The sequence below is a fragment of the Cyrtonyx montezumae genome, unplaced genomic scaffold (genome assembly GCF_038088225.1).
Source record: "Cyrtonyx montezumae isolate F1298 unplaced genomic scaffold, pur_monq_1.0 scaffold_10, whole genome shotgun sequence".
NCBI classification, from domain to species: Eukaryota; Metazoa; Chordata; class Aves; order Galliformes; family Odontophoridae; genus Cyrtonyx; species Cyrtonyx montezumae.
The window spans coordinates 43,283,387-43,303,386 of record NW_027071826.1 but is presented as its reverse complement, the minus strand read 5'-3'; the positions used below and the strand labels follow the sequence as shown (position 1 = coordinate 43,303,386).

At 38.4% G+C, this 20,000-nt stretch overlaps 1 protein-coding gene across 1 annotated transcript in view; it reads left to right on the top strand.

The window, feature by feature from the left end:
* Positions 1–209: 209 nt before the first annotated feature.
* The window catches only part of CHID1 (chitinase domain containing 1), a 97,618-nt gene continuing 77,827 nt past the window's right edge, over positions 210–20,000 (top strand). The window contains exons 1-8 of the mRNA XM_065755138.1: positions 210–282; positions 3,441–3,607; positions 5,436–5,585; positions 6,417–6,549; positions 7,570–7,614; positions 8,878–8,984; positions 10,436–10,497; positions 16,870–16,962. Coding sequence (XP_065611210.1) covers positions 3,497–3,607; positions 5,436–5,585; positions 6,417–6,549; positions 7,570–7,614; positions 8,878–8,984; positions 10,436–10,497; positions 16,870–16,962 — 701 coding nt within the window. The 5' untranslated portion in view covers positions 210–282; positions 3,441–3,496. The remainder of the gene's footprint in view (positions 283–3,440; positions 3,608–5,435; positions 5,586–6,416; positions 6,550–7,569; positions 7,615–8,877; positions 8,985–10,435; positions 10,498–16,869; positions 16,963–20,000) is intronic.

Below are 20,000 nucleotides of genomic sequence, written 5' to 3'. Positions count from 1 at the left end.
GGCCGCCGCCTCAGCGCCTCCCATCAGGCGCCGGGGCGGCACCGCCCGCCTCCATTTCCGAGGCGGCGGCGGGCGGTAGGTGGTGGCCGAGGACCGCGCTGCTCACGGGGCGGGGGGGGAGGTTAGGAAAGGAAAGAGGCGGGCGGCGGTGCCGCGTCCCGTCCCGTCCCGTCCCGTCCCGTCCCGTCCCTTCAGGGTATGTCGGCCTGCCCCGTAGCTGGGATGCGGTGACACGGACGGCACGGGCACCCTGGCGGCCTCGCGGGGGCTGGCTCGGGGTAGGTAGGCCGCGCTGCGGGGCATGCTCGGGCTAAGCCCGCAGCGTTGTGCTGGCCTGCAGGCAGGCTCTGACATAAGAAAGAAGGCTTTGGTATCTCTCCAGCTTACGGAAGGCAATTTTTAGTGTTAAAATGGAGCAGCTTAGAAGAGTAGGGAATGCTTTTTAATACATCCTAGAAACAGGCTTATTTTTACTTCTGAATTTAGCTGCTGTTGTCTTTGGTTTACTGTTCCCCCCCCCCCCCCCCCCCAAACCACACACCTCAACAATCTTGGGCTTGGTTTACTAAACCAGTTGCATTATCAAAGCATTTACTACAATAGCAGTTAGAAGCCAGCTTCCTCTCTCAGAAGTGTCATGTAAACATTTGCTCTGATTTCATAAAATCCTTAGGAGTTCGAAGGGACCACTGAAAGTCATCTAGTCCAACTCCTGCACACTGAAAAGGGATGTCCACAGCTAGCTTGGGTTGCCCAGGATAGTTTCTACTTACAGTGCAAACCTCCAAGATTGCTTCTTTTAGACAATATAAGTCTATGCCAGACTGTCTTTTAAATAAAACAGCATTAAAACATCTGTGTTACCTCCATGTGGAGCCTCACATGAAGCAAGGGTTGTCACCTGGCTTAGGCCTCAAACCAGTGTGTCAAAAAAAACATTTCAAAACTCAATTTTCCTTGCATGTTGCACTACGACAGATAATAAACGAAGAGCCTTTGCTTTAATTAACGTGAGGATAGCAAAACATAGAAGGGAGGCTTGCTGAAGGAAAGACTTGATGGGCATCTAGTTTTGCAAAGCTTGTAAAATTTGAGCTTGTAGTTTTCATACAGAGCATTTAAAGCTTGATTTATTAATCTCTAGGTACTAAAATGTTGCTGTGTACATAGTTTATGCTGATATTGTTTGTATAGCAAAATAAAGTGTTGTCAGCGCCTTCAAATGGGACACACATCGTGGAACAATAGCAGATAATAGAGAAGGAAAATTGACTCACTCCTTCCAATAACCAGTAACAACTTGAGAGGGATGTAATCTCTGTTCAGAGAGATGCTGCTCCTTTGGCTGCAAACCATTAAATGAGTGTGTGAAGAGGGGTGGAACCTGACTCCACCCCTTCTGGTCACTCAGGTGCATTGCTTGCACCTGAGCTCCCTAGGTTAGCCATGCCTTCTCACATGGTGCTCAACCACTGGTTCAGGCTGTGATCTGCCAATTCCACTGCATTGCTAAAGAAGAAGTTAATAAAATAAGGTTCCTACCAAGAGTCAATATTGGAGTGTCATTAGCAGAAAATGTTGCTACAGACTCTGCACTTTCTATAGATCCAGGAATGGATGTTGGTTTACTGTATCTATCACCAGATAGATGTGATCAAGGAAATGAACACGTTTTGATTTCTAATCAGAGTTCAGTGGTGGTTTTTTAAACTTGTGTGCTTTGGCTGTTAAACACTAGCTTTTTTTCTAGTAACATGAGTGCTGTGGCTAATTGCTTCTGAAAGTGAAATCAAACACCTCCAAATCAATGTATACTAGCTTCTGGAAGAATCAATATCCTCTCCAAATTGTTAAGATTTTGTATTGACTGTTCAGGCTCTCAACTGTTCCTGTCTGTAACAGTTTATAGATTCTGCTAAGCTTGATGGAACAGAGTAGATGCTATCAAGAGCAGCTTCCTTTGTCTAATCTTTTTGGCTGTTGAAAACAAGAGTACTAGTGACCTTGAAGGCAAAGAAGAAAAGAAACACCTTAACTGCTAATAATAGTGAAATTTAAAGTGGTGCACTAATTTAGCTTTTGCCTCGCCCTCTGTATTGAAGAGATATCAGAAGACTTGCCACTTTTCTTTTTGCATTCTTTTTAAGACTTGATTAAAGTCTCCAAATAATTGTGTACAGAAAGGCTTTGATGCTGTCTATTCTCTGGTGCTAGTGACATTGTACTTTTTTCAAGCACTTCATCTGCCATCACTCTCCTGCTTTGTTGGCTAGTCACATTCTTGCCTCTGTTTTAGTGCAGGAAGCCCAACTCCTGCAAGATCTCTTACTCGTCTTTTCAGCAACTCACTGCTAAACCTACCTTGTCCAAATACATCTTGTTAATGTCATCTCAGTGTTACTAGGATTGACCTCATATGGGCTACCAACAGAACAAGTACTGTAAATGTAGCTTGAAGAAATTATGTAGTAAGTCTTCAGAGTGAGTGGCAGAAAAGTTAGTTCTTCAGAGTCATACAGAAAAATGTGGTTTGTTTTGTTTTAGAGCAAGGGGTTACATTTGACAAAACTTCAGACGATTATGGGAAAGTTAACCTTTTTCCTTCTCCGTTGGGAGTCTGTCTGCTCCCTCACTATTGTGAGAAGCAGCCAGATATATGCTTAGAGCAGCTGATTTATATACACAAAAGAAAATCCCATTGTGATCTATAGACATCTAGAGTTAGCAGCACATTACTTCCCTCAGTTTCCTCTACTCCACTTCCTCTAATACCAATTATTCTTTTTTCATCTTATCCACTTCTTGTATCTGGAAAACCAATGCAACTCATGGATGGGGAAAGGCTGAAAAACAATCTCTCTGCCTCTACTCAATTTTTTAAAATAAAATCTTCTGACAGAGCTAAGTTGTGACAGATAAATAGCACTGAATTGGACTGTTCTGTAGTAATTCTCAGTACTTGTATTTGGAGCTGGAACAAAATGTCAAAGATCTTTTCAATTCTCTTTCTATCACCAACTTGGTGAATTAATTCAAGTTCTTGTTTATTATAATAAAGGCATATAGCTATAAGCACATGGCTATGTTTTTTTTTTCTGTTCCTTATTTAACCTGTATCTTGTTGACTGAATTAAGAGATACCATCTATTGTGCCTGCGTGCTATAGAGAAGGCAAGGCTTACCACAGTTTCAGCTGTGAAACGCTGTATTTCTTTAGGAATTCTTTAAAAGAAAAACTGCAGGCATCCCACCAGCTTTCCCTTTGATACATCTAAGAATCTCTTAAAGTACTCTGCTATATTGCTGCCCAGCCAAAGGTATTGTTAAGCAGAGCTGCATTTATAAGTCTTAATCTATAGGGCAGAAGATGAGACAAAGAATTGATGTTCCTTAGACAAGAAAACAATTTCTCTTAAACCATTGTGTTCTTCTGTTTGCAGAGATTTGAACCCTTAGATTTCTGGGGCAAGGAAAGCTTGACACTGGGAGAAACACTATGAGGTTTCTCTGTATTTCGCTTTCTTTAACCATCATTTGCTATTTAGCTGAAGGCACCTTGTCAAAAACTGATGCAAAGAAAGCTGCTACAAAAAAAATGGAAGAAAAGGTAAGCTAAATAGATGAAATGCCTGTCTTATTTAACGTGTGCAGTGATCTAACTCAACTTTGAGAGATGGTAAGGGTATTCTCTTTCTTTCCCAAGAAAGTGTTGAAATCAACTGTACATTTCTATTGAAACTTATTCTCACAAATGGAACTACATGAAATTGTCCTTTCTTTCATTTTTTTCCTGTGTCACAAATGCTTCACTCCTTTAACCAATACAACATAAACTTCTGGAGCTTTCAACTCCAGTGGAAGCTGCATAAAATTGCTGTAGGAACAACAACTTTTTGTCCCCTACTGCACGTAAAGGAGGCGTATCTCCATCCCTATACTGGGAGTTGAGGGAGCAGTAGTGGCAGGAGAGGTCATTTACAGATGGAGGAGAAGATGTTCTCAGCATTGCCAATGGGAAAGCTCTGTTCTGAAAGAACAGTTTGAAGAGCTTGTAAGCCAGTGTTTTCTTTGAAGGCAGAAGTTATTCAGAGTCCCATAGCAATTTGAGATGATGATTCAACATGCTGAAGTCTCTCTTAACTCGCTGAGCATGTTCTTGTTTCCTTTCTGTTTTCATTCAAAACTATAAGAAGGCACAGCAGTGCAGGAGAAAGGGTGTGCATGGAAGTATATTTACCAGTGGTAAATAGATTTACTTGGTATTACAATATTACTTGATATATGCACTTCATGTTGCTAAGCACTCTTTTAAAAAATAAATAAATAAATAAATAAACGATGACAAGTGACATGTTCAAGATCTTGTCCTTTAAATTATAGGCAGTCCTTCATTATGCAGATGCGCTTCTCATTGTATATATTTCCTGCTCAGTGTCTACCAGGAAGAAAATCTAGTATGCTGCTAGAGTCTGGCCTTACCCTGTTTCTGTGTGCTCACTAGGCCCATTTCTCAGTGCGTGGGCTTTATTAGCCTTCTGAATTCCTGCTAGGTCTGCCTGTACTGTTGTAGTTCAAGCAGAATTTCCATAAGAAAGGTGTTGGGAAATTCAGCTGTGACCACAATGCAGTATACTTAGCCTAAAATGTGTCCAGTTTAAAAGTTTTCTTTGAAATCCTGGTTAAGAGCTTGTCACCATCTTTTGTTGGTTTAGGGGTAGCCAGAAAGCAGGGACTGCAGCGCAGAGGAAAACATAAAGGCACTATTTTGATCAGATCTCAACAATTGGTATGAAGGCTGTTGTCAGGTACTGTAGAATTTTTAGCAACTGAGATTTAAGTGGCTGTGTTTAGCAAGACAGGAAATTGATATTCCACCAAATATCTTAATTTCTGCAAGTCTAAAATATTGGGTTATAAACTGGATCTTTAGCTTTTTCAATTTTACAAATGATTAGGTATTGAATTTCAACAAATCTTGTCTGAATTTTCAGGACATTAACAATATTTAACAGATGCTTTTTTTCTGCTTTTGTATTGTTTTCATGTTTAATTGTGCTAGACTGTGGTTTAGAAAGTGCTAATGTCAGAATGTGTCCAATGGCCAGGGATTGTCCTAGACCCTCCATCTGACATTAAAAATGTAGTTCAGCAGTTTAAAACTTCTTTCAGAATTGCTTTTTAAATTATGAATATACCAGTCATCAGGTGTGGTGAATGACGTTTTTTAATGTTATCACTTGATTTTTTTTCTTTTCCTTGCAAACAAAACAAGATTACTGATGACGACAAATGGTCGCCAAGCTTTTCTTATATTCTTTTTAAATCAAACTATTTCATGTGATTTAAAAGGAGTACTCAGAGTTCAATGTTGTTTACTTTTTGAGGCCTGTTGCCCTTGAAAGTAGCTGGTTATAAAAACTGTTGTCTTCCCTCAGGTACTGCATTCTGATAAAAATGTGCAGGAGCGGGGACTGGTAGTTACAGATCCAAAGGCAAAGGATATTATATTGGAACATAGAAGCTACTGCTCCAAGAAGAAGAAGGAAAGACACTTCTCAGGAGATGTTCTGGGATATATTACTCCCGTGAGTTAATAAATTAAATAAAGTTTGTGCTTTGAATGAATGGGCTAATCTGTACTAATCTGGAATCTTGCATCCCTGCTATGAAATATTTTATACTGTTGGGAACTTCTAGTCTGCAGTCAAACATTCAGAGGATTATTCAAGACCTGTCTTGAGATTTAGGTGGTATCCAACTCTTGTTCTCCTACCCATCTTTTGTAGGATATCTGGGTCATACTGTTTTTCTCACCAGTAAAACAGTTGTATTTTTTTTTTTTTTGATCTTGAATGAGCCATGTAAAGCTGCAGCAAGTTCAGATGAGGAATACCACTGAGTATCCTCACATGCAGCTACCGACGTGAACCTTCTAAATAAACAGTAAAAATTTTATGCTGCTGTCAAACTGATATCTTGCTATCCAGTCTTACTATTCATAGCATCCTCTCTTGAATAATAAATATTACTTAACGTTTGTTTAGAGAATGCTTCTTGCTTTGTTTTTGCACTGCTCAGAAGAGAAGTAGATACCCTATAAACTTCCATCTTTCTCAAGTTCTGTTGAACATAAATGCAGACCTTGTAAATTCAAATCGCTGTTAAATCTAAATGCTAATTCCTCCAGTTTAGGTGAATTTGCATGAACTGAAGAATTGACATTCATGTAACTATGAAAGTTTTGTAAGTGCTTTATTACTTAAACAAAAATAAAACTGCAGAAGGTTTTCTCAAACTAACAGATCTAGCAAGTGATTACATTTGTGTTAAAGAGTTCTTATTGATCAAAATCAAAGCAGATTATATGTCTTGCTTGTTATCTCTCTCACTTCTTTTTCTCTCCTTTCTTTTTAAAGTGGAACAGCCATGGCTATGACATTGCTAAAATATTTGGAAATAAATTTACACTAATCTCACCAGTCTGGTTACAAGTGAGAAGGAGAGGGAAGGAGAGGTTCCAGTTCACTGGGCTCCATGATGTAGATAAAGGTTTGTTTTACTTTTTATTTGAATGTTGGTTACAAATAGGATGCTTGTTGCAAACTGATGGGTAGTTAATACACTGACTCTCATTGTCAAGTACTTTCATCCACTAGTTTCGGAAAGCTTTTTACACAATGAACTTTTCTGCTCACAGTTGCTTCCACAAACACACATAGTTTCTGTCCAGATAATAAGTAGAAAGACAACAGGCAATCTACAGAGTCCCTTTAAAAAGAAAGGGACAAAGAGTCTGCACAGACAGAAATGTCCCTTTGTGTTTGCACTGTGCAGTTATTTATCTATTTTTATTCCCTCTGCCCTTGCAAACAAGTAAACAAACTGACTAAAAACCCATTCGAGTGAGTTTGTTTTAGGAATGAAAAATGAATTTAAACTGAAGGGAATTTTCTCCACTGTCAAGGAACTTACAGCAGATTCAGAATTCAGAATATAGTATGCTCTTACTAAATAATTAGTTTGATTTTCAACTTGATAGAAGCATTTGTCTGTAAAATGCCATTTTAAAGAGCTTAAAGGAGTATTGTTATTACTGTGTTAGTGCCTACTAACAAATTAATTCTAATGCAATGACTACCAAGAGGGAGTAGTTGGTACACTAGGAAGTACCATCTTAATTTAAAAAAACAACCACATTAAAAAACCCAATTAACTTAAAAAAAAGAAATAAAAAATGGTATTCCTCCTGAGACTACACAACTGCTGTTCTCAGTAAGCAGTTAGATATTTTCCACAATGAAAGAGAACTGTAAGCTGCAAGGAGGAGGAGCTGGGAAAGGACCCTTACAAGGTTGTTGTAAATGTTAGTTATGCTACGGTTGAGGTGAACAGCTTCTATTTTTCTGTATCAGAGGCTGTTTCCTTTGCAGTGCTTATGAGCTAGTAGTCAGTAGCAGAAAAACTGATAAAATGAAACTATGCTACATTATTTGAAGAATGCTTCAAAATATGTTGTCCTCACCAACATCTTTATGTTTTAAGAGCTGTTTTCTTGGTACTGTTTGACAGGCTGGATGAAAGATGTCAGAAAAAACTCCCAAAACATCAAAATAGGTGAGCCTATGTTTTGTGTTGTTTTTGTTAACTTTCTTTTATTGCTCGCAGAGCAGAAGACTGTGTTCCGGGTCTATTGGAGAGAAGGGAGATTAGCATAGCTGTGTGAAAAGAGGTGTCTAAAAAGAAAAGGAAAAGCAGTTAACTCTAGATAGGTAAGCAACTGAAGTGTAGATTGTGTTGGTGCCCTGATGTTTTGCCTTAATGTCTTGTCTCTTAGTGAAACCATGGCCACTGGGCCCTCTTTGGAAGGGTACTTTTCAAACTTATTGCTCAGGGATTCCACTTTTTTTGTTTTGTTTTATAAAGGAGGAAAGGAATCAAAATCTGAGTTAGGCATCAGTCTTTTCCTTCACTGTTTGTTTCTGCCCTGGAAGCAGAGACCTCAAGAGATCTGCCACAATGTGTATTCAGCAATAATGGCAAACATTGCTACAGGGCTAATACTGTGCTAAACTTGTTGCTTTTGTGTGGCACAAGAGTAAGTCCAGGCTGTGAAACTAGTGCAACTGTTCTTGCTTCAGAAGGCGGTGAAACAAGTAGAATAAGTGAATGCTCAGTGAGATATTCTAAGTTACTTTATCTGCCAGGTGGTAAAGCCCTTGAAATCTCCCTGGACTCTTCTAAAGTACTTGAATAGTTAAAAAGGTCTTAAACATAGTTTTGTATGAACTGTTGGCATTTCCAGCATGCATGATTTTCAGCTTTTCCAACAGCAGTATTCATGACTTGTCTGACATTTTTAACGTCTTAATGTGTTGTTGGTAGAGGGGGAAAGAGGGGATGAGAAGTACCCTCAAGCACCTGTGGGTCTGTGGACTCTTGAAAGTAGAAAAAGACTGAATACGGGGCTGTGTCCATTAGGCTAAATTAGAACTTGAGGTGAACTTTCCTACTTTGCCATTCTTGTGATAGAGAGGCAGAACTTACAGAAGGACTGCTGTTTCATTTTGGTGTTCTTTTGGTGCCCAAGGTGGAAGTTCGGTTGTCAGTTGAATGCATCTTTTCTTAAAACTGGCATTGGTTAGCTATTAATGTTTAACTAACTGTAAAACAAAGAAGAATGTTCTATGGTGTCTACTTTTCTGTGCTGATAAAGATAGACAGAAAAAGCACAACAATCCCAGCTATGAGATATATCACTTGGTGATTTCCCCGCTGGTATCTTCTGTAGAATTGTACTTCTGTTCTGTATTTGCAGAAATATTCCAACGTAGACAATTTTTCAAATTTTTGCTACTCATTGTTTTCTTTGCTTGATAGTGCCTAGGATTTTGTTTGATGGCTGGTCTTACCACGACTTTGAGAGTGTTTTTGGCAGTGAAGATGAGATAGAAGAGCTTTCCAAGAGCATGGTTCTGCTAGCCAAGGTAAAAAGACTTCAGCAGTACTTTTGAAACAGTGTGAGATGATTTCTGGTTGGTTCTGGATGGTTTTATAAAATATATTCTTTTGTTTCCAGTTTTGTGTCCTACAGAATAAAATCCTGTTCAAAATATGAATGAGGCATCAATCTCCATTGTATACTCTAGTATGTGCCCGATTCCTGAATGTACAAAAGTCAGCAGTACTGACGTACAGTTAACTGAAAGCCTAAAGTGAGACTATCTAAGTGTGGTTATCCTAAACCTGTTATGGGCAGTTGCATGCTTCTGCCTGTTATAAATTCTCATTGATAAAACCCATTCCAGCCCGCTGATGTGCTGGATAACATCAAAGCAGTAACAGATAGCTAATAAACTTCTCGTGTAGGTCACCTAATGAGCAGAGTGATTTCTTTAATTTCTATTTAAAAAAGAAAAAAGACAACAAAACTGCCAGTAACAGTTACTGTGGTGTTCTTTTAGGGGCTGCAAAACAATCTTGGGTACAATGAGTGCTGTTTTCTGTATTACACAGATATGTTCAGGCTCAGTGTGCTAGACATAATGAGTTGCTTTTAGTATCAAGAATTACTTGCCAGGTATCAGTTACTGTACAGTTTTGTTCAGGTCTGATAAAATAGTTAAGAGTCCAGGGAGAGAAAGAGAGTGTTTCCTTTAAGGAACAGTTACTGTTTACTATGACTTCTTTTGCATCCCCTCAGCTTAATGCTTTAGAGGAATGCCTCTAGGGCTGGATAAACTGCACCCTAGAGACATTCAACTTAGTGATTGTTTTGTGAAAACCTGCCTAATTACTATCAGAATAAGAATATTCACCCTTACTCTAGAATGGAAATAAATCTGTGTTCTAGAGGAAGGTGGATGAAGAGGCAAACAGAATACTTTCTTAAAATTTGTAACTGCTACACCAATTTTAGGTCCTCTGTAAAAATTAACCTCTTAAGGAAAGGGTGATCAAGTCCAGCAATATCCCCAATCGTAGTAGGCAAATTTTTCATAAGAAAAATGAATTTTCAAGATGTTTGGAATCATGCCTTTTCCAGTTGAGTATTTACATCTTTAGAGTCAATAGCTCATGACTTTTTCCAATATACATGTAAATGTGTATCAACTGATTTGCTTAACAACCATCTTTCACTGATAGCTGCATTTTTCTCAATCTGATACTGGTTCCTCCTGTGAGAGTAGGGGTCAGTCATGCATAACTAAAAGAGATCTTCAACTTTTGCATGTTAGTTAAATAATTTGTGCTTCACTTTGACTTCTTCATAAAATGATGCGTTTGAGATGAAACTGATGTAAGAATGTGAAGCATGCTCAATGTGTAATACTGCTAGAACAGCTAAAGTAATTGTGTACTTCAATATTGTATTATCTCTGCAAGCATGATGAATAAGCATGGTGATGAACTCTACTTTGTCGATTCCTTTTTATAGAATGAAAATTTTGATGGTTTTGTAGTTGAAGTTTGGAGTCAGCTGGGAAACCAAAAGCAAACGTACGTATAAGTCTTTAGGATACAATTACTAAAAAACTGCCTCTTTTACAGTATCTTTCAAAAGATTAATTGTTCCATGTTGACTTGAATTTATTGTTTTCTATAAATAAATGCACTTAACTCTAGGTCAACTGAAGATTGCTTCACTAGTCTTAAAACTATTCTATATGAACTCAAAGGTTACATATTGATATTTGTGGTGGAATTAGCAGACATTACCCATTTATATTTCAGTTGTGCAAGATGTTACTGTTGTACAGGGATGAGGAGAGTACCTCAGCTGCACGTGTACTGGGGTGCTGGCATTGGCCTTTATTGTAACACTGAAGGGCATGTGTTACTGGACAAATAGCACTGACTTTGAGTTAATTAGGAAATCTTCCAGGACTTGATATCAAGGTCTTTTATATGTGCTGAAATTAGAGTGAAAATCCCCAACCTGTAACAAGCCTACAGAGAAACTGGCTTCCAGTTTTTGCTATTTTTTAAACTTCAGAGTAGCTGATCTACCTTTTGGTAACTCCACTATGAAGTTTCACAGGGACTGAATTTATTGCATTTGAAGAACTAAAGGGTTTACCTGTATTAAGCTGTTTCCTGATATGTTCTAATCTAATCTTAAACCTTAAGCAAAAACCCTTGGCTACCTCAGTGCCTTGGGTAGAGTGTAGGTAAAGCCGATTCTGAACTTCAGGAGAAAAAGGCAGAACATTTGGTGAAATTATTGATTCAGTGCAGCATTCCAGAAATTTTGGATTAGTGACCTCAGGAAATTCAGACATCCATTCCCTAAAACACAGTACTCCTGTCATCTCTCTATTGCTTTAAATGTCTGGGAGAAAATAACTTAGAGATTTCTATAGAATACAGACTTCATTAGGACAGATTTTCACCTTCCTAAAATGTTCCTTGGGGTTATTCTGTTTAGGGCAAAGGATTTTGGCTGATGGCATGTAATAGTTATTTCCTGAACAGTGTGAGCTATTAAGGGACTCCTATCATTTCCCTCTAAAATCAGTAGTCCAGGAACAAAGGAATGAAACTGCTGAATCTTTGTAGCCTTGTCAGGGGCTCCACCATTTAGAGTGGAATGAATGAACCTTAAATGAGATGCTCTTGCTTACAATTAGGTGATTTGCCAGGCTGTTCTCGATGACTGATCTCTGCACTGAGCTCTAGATCTATTGCAGTCTCTTACTAAGGCAGTCAACAAAATGCTTTAAGTAAAGAGTAACTGCAAGCCACAGGTTGAGTATAGAGGTCAGTTTAGCCACTGTCATTCAGTAAAACTGATGTTTTTCTATAGGCTAACAAAATGTAAGACAGACTGTATTACTGTAATTTTAAGGTTCACTGAAAGCAAACGTAAGCAAGCTAACAACAAAGTACTGTATTGCAAACAGCAAACAAGTATACAATGTGTTTTCATTTAACTCTGGGTTGAGTTTATGTTCCAGCAGTGCTTGTCCCATCTCCTGTAGTAAAAACTGTCCCTCCTCCTGGGAAGGGAGAGTACTGCTGTGTAGTTGCTCTAGCATTCAGTGCCAGAATGCTACTTGGGCAAAGTATGGAAGTACTGCTTACTACGTAAGCAATGTCTTTCAGTTATTGAAAAACAGGAGTGGGAAGAGAAGGTGATTCTCAGTGAGAACAGTAACTGCTTCATGTTCTGAGTCAGTAATATTAGATCATACGTGGCTACCATTGAGCAAAACTTCAGGACTGTCCTAATCAATAGTCTGAAAGCAGATGTTTGGTAGAAAAAACATCTGCTTTTCTATGTTTATGCTTTAAATTTGTTTATACTCGACTATAAACAAAGGTTATAAACTATAATTTTTCTCTTCAACACCAGTTTCGATCTTGGCAAGTTTTTTACTACACCTTGAGTGCTTTTATTTTGAGATCCGTTCATTTCCCTTTGAATAACAGAGTAGAAATAGTCCTGATAAATCAGTAAGCATGGTCTACTCTTTGCTTTGCTCATCCCTGCTAGGACAGGGTAGAGCCATGACCTCTTTAGCCCACGGAGTGGCAGTATTGTAACACGATTCACACACGATCCTTGCCTGTTTTTCCAAAGTGACAAACATCAGTAGTGAATCATGTTCTTAACGGTAGAGGAGCTGGGGACAATTGACAGACAGGTGTCAACATAAAGATGACCATTTAACCTTCAGACATGTAAAGCCTTTATAGAATAGCAATTATGTATGCTCCATATGAGGTGCTGTTATTAACTGTTAAGGTGTGAGGCCCCTGGATGCCTTGAGTCTTACACAAGAATTCTGCATACGTGCTCCATATACCCTTGGGTATATAAAATGCCATTAGATTCTTATATTCAAATGCTGAAATACCACCTATTCTACCTGAAGAACGTGAATTGTACGGAGGTGTGTGTGGACCTAAGTTGTAGGAGCCTTACACTGATCAGTTCAGGCTCATATAAAAGCTCAGTACGGATGCTTTGAGGTACTCTCTGTAGGTGCCTACTTTTCTGTGGTTTGTGAGAAGCTCCTGATTACTGATATAAGTAAAGACAAATCTGTGAGATAAAAGATTAAATGTAACTGATGCTCTCTCCTCTCATGCTGACAATCACAGTAAAAAAAAAACATTCAGCTTCTTGTCTTTGATTCTAACATATAAGAAATCAGTTTCTAAACTGAAACTTAAATCAGCTGAGATTTCCTAGGTAAATAATACCTCAATTCCAATATATTTTACAGACCCTTACAGTTCTAACCTGCTTCTTAATTTTTTTTTTAATTTAAAACTTTGATTTTACAACAGAATACTCTAAGTTATTTAAAGTGTGGCACTTTGGGTTAAAAACACCTGGTAGAACTAACAGGAGAACTTCTACTTTCACAGTTTTAGCTCTAACAGCCAGGCAGGGCAGCATCTCTTTTGCTAATATCATAGATGGATTTATTTTTATCTTTATTCCCCAGACACCTCAGACACGCTGTGGGCACATTCATCCCTTTTTCACCAGAATCTGATAGTTTATGTGAAAGTATACTGCTTTGTCTGGCATTAGCTGACAGATGGCACTGCCATCACACAGGATCAATCTGATAAACACCATTTTTTTTCACCCACCACATGCTGCAGGCACTTGGCATCATGCAGAAGATGACCTTCAGACATCTTATTAATGTTGGTAGGAGTATAGGAGCAAAAACCTCTTCTGGCACTTCTATCCTTCATGTTAGTCCCTGAAAAATTAATCTATTAATCAAAGATTTGCCATAATTCACTCCAGTTTTCTGGTATTAACTAGGCAATGAAATGGCACAAAAGAGCAATTTCTTCTTGAAGTAGACAGCTTTATTCTGTCCAATTTTCTTGACAAGGCATAAATTTCAGGGAGCACTGACTATTAACTTATAAAAGAAAGTGGCAGAAGTTAGAAAGTTGCAGAGTTCTGAAGGGTCACATAACTGAAGAGAAGGATATTGCAGTGTGTTCTGCAAGGCCCTTCAGGCAGCGTGACAGCCCACCTTTATATATAACTGAAGTAAGCTGTTACAAGATGTCCCAAACACCACAGACTGACGATGCTGGAAAAAGCAAGCTCTGAAAAAATAATTCTCTCAAACTGGGTGGAAGAAATTTGCATTCTTTGTAGGGGCAAGATACTTTGAAATTAAACCACCACCACCACGAAAAACAAACTAACCTTCCAAAAAGTAGTAATGATAGAAGGCCTGATAGCATAGCATGGAAGTAGACCTCAATTAGCTCAAGATAGTCTTAAAGCTGCCAATATCTTAGTTACTACTATGAAGCAAAATTTGACAAGGTTGAAATCTCTGGTAGATATTTAACGTAGGCTTTTCAGAAAGACTGATCCTTCTCCTAATTACCTGTACCTCATAATTTTAAAAATGTCAATAGTCCTTCCAAAATTACTAGTGACAATATGGGAAACGATTGTGTTGGCACACTAGAAAGCACTGCTGGGGCACAGTAAAGTTTTAATTTGTAGCACACAATCAATGGCATTACATTATTGCTGTCTGGGGGAGGAGGCAAGTGCTCACGTTTGGTCTATATAATCTGTCTTGGCTGACAAATGGAAGTTGCCAAAATGAAGTCTTTAGTCATTAACCATTAATCCTGTCTGATCTGCAGTAAAGTTCTCAGGGCTGTGAAACCCAGCTTGACAGGTTAGTGAGTAGATGATCACCTAGGTTTCTTGAGTAATAATCCACTACACTTTTGATTCCTGACCTGGTCCAAGTTGAAGCTAATTATTATTACTTTTTTTTTGTCCAAAGCTGTATTGTTTAGATTTGTTAGGGGGAGAAGAAGCTATCGGATGGTTTTCAGTTAGAGTGCATTTTCTGCTTACTACATAATAAATACAGCAATTCAGACTTCCTGCTCACCTTATATCAGGCCACAAATCTCTGTCCCTCATTTAAAGGGACAGGATTGCTATATGCCAGGGCTGCCTACACTATACATCTTTCCAATTTAGTAAAAAAATATTTTGTGCAGTTCAGAGGTCATAAGTTAACGAAGAGATTCAGAGAAGAGAGATCTCAAAGAGTGCATGACAATCTCAATACTAGAGGAACTGATTTCAATCAAGTTTATTTTTATAAGCAGTTTCTCTGTTACCTAAGAAAGAGTGCGTTCATACTACTTTGAGTATAATTAGTTAAAAGGTCACTTGGCCACGAGACAAAAATCTGTAGGAAAAAAGGCTTAACTAGTTTTAATATGGATTATATTTTTTAGTAAGACTGTGTTGCATGGGGGCTGTAAAATGTATGTTAGGAGTCAAAAAGTATTTAGTTTAGCATTGTAATTTTTTGAATGCTTTCTCTGGAAAAGGATTCTTCTCTGCTTAATTGGTTTGTCTGAATAGTGACACTCCTTATGTGGAGTGTGTATGGTAAAAAATGGAAGGGAAAGCTTTTACTTCCCAGTATAGCAATAGGAGAAGTATATACTGCAGGTGGACTAAATGCTGATTTTTACAACCTTGTGAGTCCCCACTGCAGGAACTTGATCACTACAGCCAACTCTCAGATTGTAACCACAAAATACTGACTATTGGGAAAGTGATAAAACTTTTTTGTTGTTGTTAGGATCTGAAGGTAATGGATTTCATAGCACCTTAGGATGTTTTCTGACACTAAATCTGTTTCAGTGAAAATAAAACTTCCTGATTACTTTTGAACAGTGCCTACACTGTGCAAGTCAAGCATCTTTACCATGATAGATGATTAAACTGAAGATCAGTGATTTTAGAAGCATGTCTCTGGGATGACACTCCCTTGAAGTACTGGAAGTAGTTTTTGAATCTGGTGTAATCCCATTTGATAATGGAAGCAAACAACTTAGAGCAGGATATACACAGAAGATCACCTAACACTTTCCATCTACCAGAATAGATTGTGAAATTGCTTTTTACTCAATTCAAGTTTAAGCATAACTCTGAACAGATCTACAACTCACTGCTAACATCATTCTGTCTGCATTTTTGGATCTCCACTGGTGGAGAAACATAGAAGTTGATGTTGTTCTCAGATGACTTAAAGAAGGAACACTGGACAGCCTTATTTATGGTGTAAATTGAAGGTCTCATTGGACTCTTCAAAAGAGTCTAGAAAAATAAGAACATTTAAAGGTTACTTTTATCTGAAGGATTTGCTTTTAACATCACCTTTTGAAAAAAGAAAGCTCAGAACAGTCCACATGAAGAAAGTTTTGGAGCTCATTTTCCTATTGAAATTAGAATGTGGAAATCAGCTTATGTGAAAACCTTTAAATAATGCATACAGGAGGTGACATGGTAACAAACATGTTGAGAAACAAAAACAGAGCAACAAATGTTTCTAAAAGCAGGTGTCATAAGTATACCTTGAAGATCACATGCCTTTCTGTAAAAGCCTCTTTACAAATTCTCAGACTTCTGTGTAGTAGCACAGAGGTAACTTGAATCTACTCAAGAACTGTTTGTTTCAGAACAGTATTTGATTCTTCCATCGATTCACACTTCTTTACTGAATAAGACTCCAAGGGGTAGCCCGCGCTGGTAACATATTGTTTTTATGTGCCAACAATGGATAATTGGATTAAAATAAAACACTTAATCCCCAAGGTGATCACTGGTTATGATAAAACTAAGACTATCTCCAGCAGTTCAGTGCTTTTTGTCTTGTAAGAAGGTAAATCTTTGATTAGTCTGCCTAAATACTTTTCTTTATGCTAGAGTTATTCACTAGAAACTGTGTTTGGATCTCTTGCCTGCTGCATCTATTCAATTATTTCTGCTGTTACTTGGTAGCTTGCTTTTGTCAACCAGTAACACTGGCTTTCTGCCCCTGTAATAGTATGTTTATATTTCAGGGAGTTGATACACTTGCTTGTTCACCTTTCTGAAGCACTGCATGAAGCACAACTACAACTCATACTCGTCATACCTCCAGCAGTTGCAGCAGGGTGAGTACTCCTTTGTACTCAGCAAGTGACAAAAAACACTTTGTTATTTGGTAGCCTTAGTACTACATGCAGTCATAAATACCTTATAACATCTGATATCAAAATAACTTGCAGGGGGACTTCCTGTTATGGTGTTAACCCATAACATCTGGTGAGACCCTCCAAGAGAACAAGAAGGAAGTAATTGTGGAGTTTAGTGACTTGTTGCTCAAGGAGTGAAAAGAATTATCATGAAAGTAGCACATAAAAAAGGCTTCCTGAGCCTCCGGGCACAATTTCATCTTTGATAGGTAATGCTTGTCTTTATCGAGCGAGGCAGAGCTCCTATAATAGGGTTGTCTTTCTTCTAAAATTATTTGGTTTGGCTTAGTAGTTCACATGTACAGAAATTGAATTGAGCAATTCTAAATATTATCTTCTTACTAATTATTGTGTTTATTTGTGCAGTGATTTGTATCTGATAGGTGTGCCAGTGGATATGTTCTTCCAGTGCACTAGCAGTATTCAGTTCATATCTTTCTGTGTTTGCAGCAGAGAGATTTACTTTCTAAGTTTAGATTTGCTGGCAGAAAAAAAAAGCAAAAAGCATCTGGAAAATGAGAATATAATTTCAGTATATGCGAAACAAATCTGGATCCTCTTTATATTTTTACACTTTTAAGGAAAGATCCTGCATTGTCTTTAAGAGACAAACAGTAAAGCTGAGATTTTTTTTCAGTTTGTACACCTCTAGAGGTACTATTTCTGGGAAGCTATTGGAAATGCCTGTTTCTGTATTTTAGGAGATTTACATCTCATCCTTCAGGGTTTCACATAATCAATCAGTGATTATATCCACGTAAGAGTGAGTAGATAGAACTGAAGCCAAATAGATAGAGGGTGATTCACAGTATCAGCAGAGTGATGAAGCTGCAGCGCTGTCTCTTTGAATTGAAGTTTGGGCTATAAAACCTTTTCAGCAGGAGGCTTTCCAATAATCTTCCATGAGCAGAACTACTTGGTAACATTTGTTCATATTTGGATACTCTTCCATGAGAAAAGGTGCATTTCTGTCTGTCAGAATCTGTGCAGAACTTCAATGCTGCCTGCTGAAAAGATTTGTCCGTTGTGTAGTCAGTGACTAAAAAGCTCTCATTGTTCTGAGATCAGTTTGCATTACTACTATATTCTGATGTCATCTCAGCTGTAGGTTAATGTGTAATCTCTCCAAACCAAGTCCTTAGTAGAGGATACATGTTTTTTAGCTACACAGAACAGTAAGCTTAGAGAAATGCCTGCCTGTTATCTCAATATCTTCAATAGCTAGGTGAAATCTGATTGCATTTAATCAAGCTTATTGTCTCAAAGTATGTATTGGAGCATTTCTGTATTATTTTTCACTATAGCACAATACAAATATTTTATACCATTCAAATAGAATAGCTGATTTAATATAAAATCCCTTTGCCTCCACATGCTGCTTCCCATTAATTTTTCAAGTACGAAGAGGAATAAGTGATCTGTTGGAAGACTACAGCAAAAGCAAACAAAATTAATTCAAGGTGAATTGGTGAAGCAGTCAGTAAAGCCCCCTGTTTCTACCTCTGTGCTCATGTCCACATCATGTTGTGTGACACAGTCTATAGAACCATCTATATACTGTGTTTCTAGGGCATTAAGAGAGTAGATTTGAGTCACTGAAAAGCACCAGAATCTTTACACTGTACATTTTATCATCTTTTATTTTTTCCCTCTGGACAAAACACTGCTCGTTCCCTATTCCTTCCCACACTCTGTATTTTCTCCAGTCATTCCCATAATGGAACATACACCCTATAACCCCGAGGCTGCTTGGTATGCAGCAGTGCACCAAACCTTGTCATACACTAAATCCAACTCAGGCCAAGAAAAGTCCTGAAACCTAGATCAGTGAAATATTTACAGGACTATAGTCCTGTACATGGTATCCCTTCTCCTCACTGAATCATGTAAAGGTGGAACCGCTTCTAGACAGCACAGTAGAATGAGGAGGTGGTAGAAGTGACAGCATGCAGGATATTAGAAAAAGGTGGTTTTGATCAGGATGAGGCATTTCATGTTGAAAGTAATTAGAGCTGCCGGGTAGGTGCTTCGTTCCTTACCATCTTGGCTGTTTTCTTGTGGCTTTTGAGAGCCATTTGTGCAGCTGGTAAAATGTGACTCTTAGAAAAGTAGGCTTTCTCCATCAAGAACAGTTTGATGGGTCATTCAGATTGCTTCAGAGTATGCTTGAGAGCTTCATAATCCAGGAACAGCTTTCCCGTGAGAACTTTCCACTATAGAGAAAGTTCTAGTAACTGAACTACAATTTTGATAATTACCCTATTAAGGCCCAGCATGGCTCTCAGTGAACTGAAGGGTAATATGCTTCACATCAAATCTTTGCACTACAACAACAACTTCAAGACCCCTTTAAAAATACAGACACGGAAACTAAATTGTGAAAAGCCAATCCCTGCTCATGAAGACCTTTGCAACACTGGCAAAGCATTAACACTCATTTCTTGTGGATTCTTCTGGAAAACTATGGGGTAGTGTAACACAATGGAAAGCACAGCAACAACAGCAGAATAGCAAGGCCCCAGACTGCTACAGCAAGTGAGGGCTTTCTCAAATGCAACAGCCATAAACACAGAAATAAAGGAAAGAAACTGCTTACCTTCAGAAGGCCTCAGGTAGGAAGGGATCTCCAGCAAGATCCCCTTACCTTCACTGCCAACCCTTAAATGAGATCTGGGAAGGGATGGATCCTGGCTCCTCCCCTTCCAATCACTCAGGTACATTGCACACACCTGAGCTCCCCTGGGTTGGCCCTGCCTTTCCACCAGGTGTTCAGTCACTGGTTCAGGCTGTGACCTGGCATTTCCACTACACCTTAGTGTCATGTGAGCATTCAGAGGTTGTAACAGAAATACTTGGGAAATTCTCCTGCCTTGGTTAAATCAAAAATAATGAGAAACAACTAGGTCTTCTCTCCTGTCTGTCATTTATTCTAATATTTCATACTGCTGCCTTATGGT